The 10,420-nt window shown below is 37.6% G+C and overlaps 1 protein-coding gene across 1 annotated transcript in view; it reads left to right on the top strand.

Annotated features, from left to right (window-relative positions):
- LOC107092899 (ATP-binding cassette sub-family B member 6, mitochondrial-like) overlaps positions 1–10,420 on the top strand; it is a 56,112-nt gene that overhangs the window by 25,995 nt on the left and 19,697 nt on the right. The window contains exons 12-14 of the mRNA XM_015387599.1: positions 3,135–3,220; positions 4,469–4,526; positions 5,551–5,655. Of these exons, the coding sequence (XP_015243085.1) occupies positions 3,135–3,220; positions 4,469–4,526; positions 5,551–5,655 (249 nt within the window). The remainder of the gene's footprint in view (positions 1–3,134; positions 3,221–4,468; positions 4,527–5,550; positions 5,656–10,420) is intronic.

Below are 10,420 nucleotides of genomic sequence, written 5' to 3' on the forward strand. Positions count from 1 at the left end.
ACTTCTCCAGCTCCCAACACTCAGGCTGTAAGCTCTTTGCTGTATTTATCAGGAAGACAGCCGATGCCTGGTTTTGCAGATAAAACTCCGTAAATCAAAGTGACTTTTAAAGAAGATGCATTTGGTCAGGATGTTGTAAATTTTAGATATTCTATGTTTTTTTTTTAAATTACTTTAAGATCTACTTCCCGAAATAACTACCTCTTCCGCTTTCTCTCTATTAAACTTCTTAAACAGCCAGACAAGGCTTAAAACTTACAAACGTGATGAGTGCAACATGTGTAGGCCATACATTTTCAAATAATGCATGGACATTCTTTGAAAGATAATTTCAGCATTCTTTTCAGCAGGTTTTGAACCAAAAATGCCCCTCCATGCAGTCCTTTTTAAAGAACCCCTTGGCCATGTTTTTAATATTTCTATAATCTTACTTCACATAGATCCAATTCATTTTTATTTTTTGGAACCAATTCGCAGCACATCCTCCAAAGGCATCTTACAGAGTCAGTTCGGTTAAAAAAATTTGTATCTGAAGAAACCCAACAATGAATGTCCTCCTGAATGACAGTGACAGTGAAAAGTCTCTTGGATTTTGCAGTGGTTTTAGAGCACTCCTCCATATCCAGCATGCATTGCAACTCTGGAGGCAAAAGGCAAACCAAGTTTATTTATATAGCATATTTCAGTAACAAAACAAATCACTGTAAATGAAAAAAATAAAATCCTTCACCACACTCAGATTTTGAGCCTGATTTGTGGTTTGTAATACCTAAACCTGTACACTAACGCTTTTCCTCAGTCCAAAAACAATTACATCAGATTTCTTGGATTCATTTGGCAAATTCATGTGTTGATTTCTGCCATTTATTTACCCAATACTTGAGTTGGTTTTAAGTCCCCTGGTGACATCATACTCTACACTTGTATGTGATCTGTATAGTTATGGTAACTTATATTGTTGTTCAGTATATTATAATCTGGACTAGGGGGAAAGTTAAGAAATTGAACTTTAAAGGTTCCCCAAGTTGGCCCTTTAAAGACACCACTTGTGTTTTTAGTGGTCACTGATTTAAAGTTACATACTATAGGACCAGTCCACTTTAAACCAGTCCACTGCTGTACTAGAAAAGCTGACCCAGTTTACTAATCTATCTAATAAAATTGACTGTTCAATTGCCTTAATGTCCAACAATATCAGCACTGTAGATCTTCCATTGTTAGTAAGGTATTAAATTGCTGAAACACAGCTTTTTCAATAATCTCATTGAGGAGGGGAAGGTTTGAGATTGGCCTGTAGTTCTGCAGTAGCAGCTTGTTCAAGCTGCTCTATTTCAGCAGCTGGTTAAAAATTGTTGTTTTTAGGTCTGGTGGAAAAGACTTGACATACAGTAATGGGCATATTTTTTCAAAGTTCAAATCTATTGTTTTTGACAGCTATCTTAAATTTAGTCTTAGTTTTAGTCTTCAGGATGAAAACTATTTGTAGTTTTAGTCACATATAAATCTTTATGATATGTGATAGTTTTTGTGGACTAAACTCAAAAAGGTTTTAGTCAGCTTTATGTTGCACTTCATAAAACAGTTAACCTTAACCAGATTCTTTACCAGACTGAAAGCTCTTGCCTAGATGCTACAATTGCTGAGTATAGAATGCTGCTGTGCAGTTTATTGTTGCTGTTGGGCAGAAAAATTTCATTTATAGAATTCAAAGAAACTTTTATATGAATTAATCCCCTTCTTTATAAAAAGCTGTCTCAAAAAAATTGTGAAAATAGCAGATCTAGTTCAACACATCATATTGTTTAATATAGCAGACAGACAAGCTAAGAAAGTATACAACAAAGGAATGTTTTTAGACATACAAGGTTTCCATCCCAAAGCAAACATTTCCTGATCTACTATGAATTATGCATTACACACAGATCGATAAATTCTTCATTACTACAAAAAAGCAAGGAACAAAAATGTTATTCTTTCTACTTTGGCAATTTTGGCTTTATTTCTAAGAATTTACCCTACAGTTACTGCTCCTCAGGGGTCAAAGTAGATTTAAATTTACAGGAGTCTGATTAAAAAAAAAAAAAAAAAATACACACAGAACCTAGATAATTGCCATATAAGGGCACGGCAATCCAGACCTAAATTTCAATATGTTAACTAAAATATTGAAATATTCAAATAGATAGAAACAAGAACTATGAGATAGAAATATTCCAATATCTATGTACCTTTTCATCTGGGTCTTTATCTAAAAATAAACAGTATGCAATTAAATATTTGCTTTGGGTATAATTTAGGGATTCCTTTTGGTAGAAATTAAAGAAGGTTTAGCATCACCTCTTTTTAGCTGGAAGGAATACAATCTTGATAGTTAGACAAAAGGATTTTTAATGTTTTGCAGAGGATGATCAGACACATCTAGTTTATTAAGTAGCGAGTGCAGGAGGAGCCATACTGCTGAGAGCGAACCATCATTGTGTGCACCTTTCGGCACAAGCACAGCTGGAAGAGCAATGTTTGTCAGATTATCCCCCCCCAACCCCTGCTGCCATGGTTCATCTTTGGTCATGCAGAACGTGCACCGCTGCATGCCAGGTGGGCAGGATGACCAAACAGGATGCAGCAACACGACTGATACTGCTTAGCCTGTCTAACAGATAACAGCACAATGATGCATTTTAAACGTCTGACAGACAACCCGCTAAATATTTTATTCAATCTCGTCTCATCGGCAAAAACTCACACCCATGATTCGTCATGTTTTCGTCATCAAACATCCTTGTTTAGATGGGAGGAGCATCAATGAAGTAAATTTGTCATTGTCATTGTTGACAAAAACAACACCGGTAAAGATATAACAACATTTCCCATTTAACAGTAATATTGTGTATCTCCAGTAGAACCAAGCTTAGTTTGAACACACATCTGCTTTAGGATTCTGGTTTATTTTGCAACAAGCATAACCACAGGAGCTCCATTTCCCACAGAGTCCGGGACTGCACGTAGCAGAGAAACCTAACAGTTGAAAAAAGTTTCTACGTTTTAGTAGATGCCATAAGAGGAGGCAAACCCTTTTCTTCATGCAGTCAAAAGTCTTGATCCAGTCTCTTTCTTTCTGCACTCTTTCTTCATAGATTGAAGATGCTGAAGAGGCTCAGGACTTGCAGCTGACGGCAGGGCAGGTGGAATTCGACAGAGTCTGTTTTGGCTATGTCCCTGGGTTTGTATCCAGCTAAAACAAATAATTTTAGCCCGTTCTGAAAAGTTTATTTATCTGAGGAAAGTAACTGCCTCAATTCAATTCCTTCCAATACAAATATACCTTATCAATCCTAGTGATATTTAAAGAGCTGAATAGAGTTCAATATCAATTATAACAAACTTCCACCCAGTAAGGGTGGGTTTGTTGGAGCAGATCTAAGACAAACTCTTTAACACCATGTTAATGGAGTCAGTCTTTAATTATATATATTCTTCTTATTTTAGAGACACTAATAGAGCATTTAAGCTTTCATAAGGTGAAACAAAACATGAAAAAACTTGTAAAAAGTCAACAGGTTAGCACATATTAATATTGCAATATAGCATAATGTTATTACCTGCATCACTGCCAGAGTGGTGAACTTCAGTTTGCATTCTCTTCCATGAAACCATGAGGGTTAAGTTGAGTCTTAAGCTTTAACTCTTAGGGTAATTTTATCCATTTTGCACTGGTGAAAGCACTAAAGATGGCAGCCTTCCACCAAGTTGGATGCTCATGGTCTAGGAGCCCCTTCCAACGTTGCCCATTTCCTATCCCGAGTGTTCATTGAGACCTCTGTTCTAAAACTATGTGGTCCAGACGTTGGAATTAATACATTTCTTTGAAAAGCTTTGATTTAAAATCATTACACTTAAATAAATTGACTGGTTTATTGATTGATCATTAAATTGAGTGGGCAAAGAATCTGTTTGCTGAAACCAGAGTTCTGACTGGTTTATGGTGATCAAGTAGCCGTTTCAATCACGATTGAATTTATTTTACTGTAATTTTTTTTATTTTAAATCATTATTTGTCTCCTTTTTTTGTCTTTAATCGAGTGATAATTAGGATATTAATCTAACAGTTGGAAGCAGAGGTATATGTTGTAATTATTTTGGTAAAGAAAAAAAACACCCATACTTTATTATGTTGTTGCTTTAATCTAAAAGGTTTATGGAGCAGCTTTATGTTTTGTTTTTTTTTTTTTTGTATAAATAACTGCATCGTTATGATCAAGTTTAAACTTTTCTGGTGTTTTCTTGTCATCGCTTTTATGTATTTTGTTAGTGAAATAGAGTTTTTAATGAGCTTCAAAAGGGGATAATGGAAGGTCCATGAAAGTCCATGAGGTCATGCTACACTATTTAAATTGTTTCTTGATTAATCATTTTATCTTATAATAAATCTGACTAATAATTGTTTTTGTTGTTCCTATATTGTTTTCAGTTCAGAGGTTCTGACCAATGTGACATTTAGTGTGGAAGCTGGACAGACTGTTGCACTGGTATGTTGGTAAGACAACACATCTACACAGCCCTGTCTACAGCATCAAGTTTCCATCCAAATAAAAAATGAAACTGATTTCTTTTTTATCTACCCCATTGCTTAAAAAGTTTGATACCTTTAAAAGGTATTAAACTGATACCAACATTGGTGCATTCAGTTTTTAATTAAGTTCAAAAATACTTTGTTGATCAAGTGAAAATAAGTATCATAATTAAATGTATTTTTTCATATTTTTGTGAATGTTAATAGCATAAATACTGCCATACATCTATTGTAAATATGTCAACATGAAAGCTTTTTAATTAATCTATTTAATTAATATCTCCTTAATCTGACTGAGCATAAATTATTTTGCAACATAGATTAAAAAAATAGATGTGACAAAGTTGCCTGGTAAACATACTTCAATAGACCTCAAGCTCATGTAGCTTAATATAAAAGCAGATTCACAAAGTATGAACTGAATGGAAAGGCAGCATGTAGTTTGCAAATTTTGATAAAGAAAAATGGAAATCCATTTTTCCTTTTCTCTCCAATGGATTTTGGGGTTGGTAAGATAGGATGTGAACAGTTAACTTAAACCTTTCATGAGTAAAAAGCTTGTCTATGTTTTATGATATTTTATGTTTACTTACACTGTTATGGTCAACATCATGGGTATGGGTATGAGTTAAAATAGCTATTAGAGTTGTTGGAATTCCGATACCAGTATTGGAAATGTTTCCGCAGAGCACAAGCATCAGAATCAAGTCAGGAAAGATAAAATGGTATCAGAACATCTGAAGTAGCTATGGTTGCAAGAGGTCAGATAAATAGCAAACATGTGAATTAAAAGTGTATAGAAACTATTTAAGATGTTGCAGTAATTTTTATTTTTGGTATAGTTGGGATTCTTTAAGTTATATGAGTTTTTGTTTACTTTCTTTAAAAATGCTGCTGGTACAGAGATTTAAGATCATGTTGATGACTTGACATTGGTTTGTTTAGGTAGAAATGATTCTTTTGTGTGTGTCTGTGCTCAGGTAGGTCCGTCTGGATCAGGAAAAAGCTCCATCCTGCGTCTGTTGGTCAGATTTTTTGACCCCCAGGATGGCTGCATCCGCATTGATGGCCAGGACATCTCCAAGGTAAAGAACTGCTGCTGTTAATTAATCCCACCATTCTTTGAGATGTGAAGTTATAATTTTATTCAGTTTAACTTTTCAGGTTTACTGAATTAAAGCACTTAAACAAATTTATATCTTCTGTGAGGTCTTTGTCTTGATTCCTGTGTAGTGGGTCCTTTTTGGTGATTTGGTATCATTCTATATTAGATTTCTTTGCTGTGTCTGCCTGTTGCTGATCAATTCTTACCTCTCTCAGCTCCCTCCCTTCATTGATTAAAGCTGTTCTCTGTCTCCTCCTGATAATCCCCAACTGTGGTGCCATATTTTTCCTCTCTTCCCCCTGTATGTAAAATGTGAGGTTGTCATTTTTCCTTTTTGCTTTCTTTGGTTACTTTGGTTCATAATCAGTCGTTTTTCCCTGTTCTCTGTTTATGCTTCTTGTTCAAGTTGTAACCCATTTTAATTATATTCAAGACACTATTTCACATCACTCCTCTGCCAACAGTTGCCTGCACCTCGGCCCTAAATGAAACTAATCATGACAAGAAATTCGATTATAATACTTTTCAAACAATAATAAAAATATATCAAAAGAATATAAATTTTTTGGATTTTTTTTTCCAGAATAAAATAACTGGCATGTACAGATTTATACCCATTTGAGCAATCAAAGGAAAGTATTAATGGGCATTACAGCAAGCAAAATCTTTCCTCTACACAGTCTATACAAAAAAATTGCGATACATAAAGCTTTTTTACAGTGTATGAGCAGCAGCTTAACAGTAAAATAAATGCTTCCATTTATAAAGTGCAGCAGTGATCAAAATGTAAACAGTGTAGGAGATACATGGTGCAAAAGACACCGATATGGAGGGTTCAGAGCAGCAAAAACAAAAAGATATGGTGCAAAATGCTGTAAAAACACTGAGTTAAGATTCTATTTTGAAGATTCGCCATGTAGTGCAAGTATGATGTTTAGTGTGATACAATGTCTCGATGTGTGACTTGATTAGAGTATTCAACAGTTCAACAGTCTGATGGTTTCGAAGCCTCTTCCCAAAGGGCAAAAAGGAGAACAGTCCATGGTGGGGGTGTGAGGGGTCACTGATGATGTCACGGGCTCGGGACATGCAGCACTGGGATAAAATGTCTTTAATGAAGGGAAGAGGAGGCCTGGATGATCTTCTCTGCTGTTCTCACCACTCTTCTCATGTTCTTCCTGTCTGAGGCGTTGCAGCCTCCAGACCACATGGTGAAACAGCTGGTCAGAACGCTCCTTATTGTGCTTCTGTAGAAGGTAGTGAGGATGGGTGGGGGCAGGTGGGCTCTCCTTATCCTCTGCAGGAAGTACAAACACTTCTGTTCCCTTTTGACCAGTGAGGAGGTGTTCATAGTCCAGGTGAGGGTGTCTGTGAATTGCACCCCCAGGAATTTGGTACTGTTGCCCGCCTCTACAGTTGAGCTGTTGATGAGCAGTGGAGCGTGGTTAGGCCGTTTCTTCCTTAAGTCGAAGATTATCTCCTTCATTTTTTCCACGTTCAGGGTCAGGCTGTTATCTCTGTGCAAGCCCACCAGCTGCTCCACTTCCTCTGTGTAGTCCTGGTCATTGTCTCTGATAAGGCCCACCACCGTGGTGTCATCTGCAAACTTGAGGTGTTTGGTTGTGAACCTGGGGATGCAGTCATGTGTCATCAGGGTCCAACCCGGACTGGCTGAGGTCTGTTGGTGAGAAAGTCTAACAGACAATTGTAGACGGGTGTTGTAGTCTTTGATTGCCCATATGCCTAGCCACATCCTCCTGGATTGGCTCATTGTCACTCATCAGATCCACCTGTTCCTGCTTTCTATTTAAGCTGCCTGTTTCCAGCCACTGGAGATAGATTATTCAAGCCGAGAGTGAAAGTTTTCTATCCTTCCTGTGGGTTTCTGATTATCTGATCCTGACTATTTTTTATCTCCAGACTTCTGAGTTTTGGTTGCCCCTGTTCTGCTCTGTTTACCTGATCTGTTTCCGAACTGCTACCTGGATCGTGCCTGTTAACGACCTTGAACCTGTCTTCTGATTTTCTGATTGAAAATCACTTTGGAGACTCTTCTGACTTCTTATCTTCAGACCTAGAAACCTGTTTCTGCATATTCTGACACTTTGTGTCCAAGTTTGACTCTAAGCCTACCACAATCATTGAGAACAGGATTGAACGTGTGGGAAAAGGGAAATACCTGAACACCAACTTTGGTTGACCATCAACCTGCATAAGGGTTACTGGTAGCTTCCCCTGTCAGAGATGTCCATGCAGTGACAACCTTTTGGTCTCCATGGGGACTGTTCCTTTATACCGCCTGCCATTTGGAAAGCATGGTGTCTAAGCAACTTGTGAAAGGCTTATAGATCAGGTACCACACCAATGTACAGTGGTTCATGGGAGGAACATCTCAAGCATTTGGAGAATGTTCTAGGGTGTTTCCAATCTGCAGGCTTGACCATCAACCCAGAGAAGAGTGTTTTGCACAGTCCGGGACTGAATACCTGGGGTTCATCATTGGGAATGGAGACAATAGGCTGTAGGTCTGTAAAGTGCATGCCATCGAGTCTTGTCCTCTGCCCTGGTCCAGGAAGAAGCTGAGATCTTTGCTGGGGATGGCTTGATTCTATCAACACTTTAACCCCAAAACCTCTGCCAGCGCTGCTTCACTTAGGTCGGGCATACACTGTAAGGTTTTTTTTGCCTGTTTTTCTAGCCGATTCTCCAGTCATGCAAGAATTTCTTGATCGGGGCAGAGTTTCGTGCGTGCTGGGTCGTGTAGTATATAGGGCTGAAGAAGGGGCAATTAGCCACACATGACCAGCTCTCAATCAGAAATCTTAAGGTCAGGAAAAAAATCAAACATATTTGACATTCAGTGAGAACAGATTTACCAGAATTACCAGAACCTCATGCACTGCACATGTACAAACAAGGGGGTTATTCTTCTTCTCCTTCTCCGAGATTGATGAGTCCAACCAGCGCCATCTCTCGGCACCGAGTCTGACATGGTTTTTGGACGTGCAGTGTAAGCAGGTACATACACATCAGAGAATTGGGCCGTACCATTTAAGAACATGCATCAAGCTGTGAACTTTAAACCCTGCGATTTCACCATACAGTTTGAGCTGTAGCTGAGTACAATGACTGAAAATATAGTACAGTGTATGCCAGGCCTTGAAGACATGATTATGGTCAAAGTGTCCTATGGAGGCCCAATGGCATGTCCCATAGGGAGATACCTCACTCATGTTTAAGAGGACTGGAGTTAAGTTCTTAACCTTAAGTTCTATGATACACTGCTTTTCACAGTATAGTAAAATACAGAAAAGTGTTGTCCAAGGACACATTCAAAAAGAGTATTAGTTCAATGCCTGCGATAGACTGGCGACCTGTCCAGGGTGTACCCCGCCTGTCGCCCGTAGACAGCTGGGTGCACCAGCACCCCTCGTGACCCCACTTGGGATTAAGCGTGTCAGAAAATACATGGATGGATGTATGTTAGTACAATGCAGTTAGTTTGTTTATGTCAAGGTTTTATAATTCAGAAAACAAGTGAAAAAGGGGTGTATGTGAAAGTATCTTTTTCTAAGAAGGTACTTTTATGTCTTAATTCCCAAGTAGATACAGTCCAAAAGATCAAACCTAAGTAAAAACGGCTCTCATTTTATTTTTTTTTTGCAATTCACTTCCTCTTTTTCCAGCCCTTGATTCATGCATCTGTCTCAATCACAGCACCCCACACCATCTTATTTAATCTTACTTCTAACCCTCACTTTTCTCTGAATTTGTAGTCTTTTTCTCTCTTTGCTCACTAACAAACTGCGCACAAACACACATACAGTACCCCACACATGCATCTGCTGTCTGGACTCGTTGTTACATTATTTAGGAACCTTTTACTATAATTTATTAACCACATTACTGGGGCCTAACCCAGCTGTGAAGTAGTGTGTCTGTGTGTATATAAGAAAGTTTTTCATCTAAATCTGTTTCTGATTTTCCAAAAAATGTCAATAAAAACCAAACAGCACAGTTCATAGCACGCAAACACCTGCTAGCTCAGATGAGGAGGACAATGATTAATGTGGACATGCAATTACACAGCAGGAAGACTGTTTGATCAAAATGTGCACACACGATCATTTCTTTAATCACATTCAGACTGTCTTGTTTTTTAAATCAAGAGGAAGTAATAAAACTCATTGGCTGACCCAGCTAATATGTTAAATGCATTGTTGTGGCTGCGATCAGGACATCATGTCCTAAAAATCTATAAGAATTTCTTTTGTTAGCTTGTTCCTTCTGGTAATTAAAAACAGCATTGATATCATAAAATTTATCAAAATTTTGATCTGAAGACATCTGCACATTTTCTTAAATAGAAAAAAAATTTGTGTACATCATTGCATTATTAAGGGGAAGGGGAAACAAACTTAAAAGGTCCAGCAAAAAAGAAGAGAACAGCATTTTCCTTCTTGCAGTTCCCTCTGACTCTTTTTTGTCATCCAAAAATGAATATCATCCAGACAAAGATAAGCTGAGTAAATACAAAAAACTATTTTATGTACTTAGAGGAAAAAAGATCTATCATTACAACTTTTATTATCCAATAATTGGGCAACTGCCATTAACCACATTGTTGGATTTTTAAATACACTACGATAGCCACAAAGCATGAATACAGCTGAACCTACAGAAAGAAGAAATTAATTAATTGGAGCCAGGCTTGTAGCTGAGCCGTTTTGTTGATTGTTTTCAAA

Source organism: Cyprinodon variegatus, unplaced genomic scaffold (genome assembly GCF_000732505.1).
Source record: "Cyprinodon variegatus isolate N-32 unplaced genomic scaffold, C_variegatus-1.0 Scaffold399, whole genome shotgun sequence".
In the NCBI taxonomy this organism is placed as follows: Eukaryota; Metazoa; Chordata; class Actinopteri; order Cyprinodontiformes; family Cyprinodontidae; genus Cyprinodon; species Cyprinodon variegatus.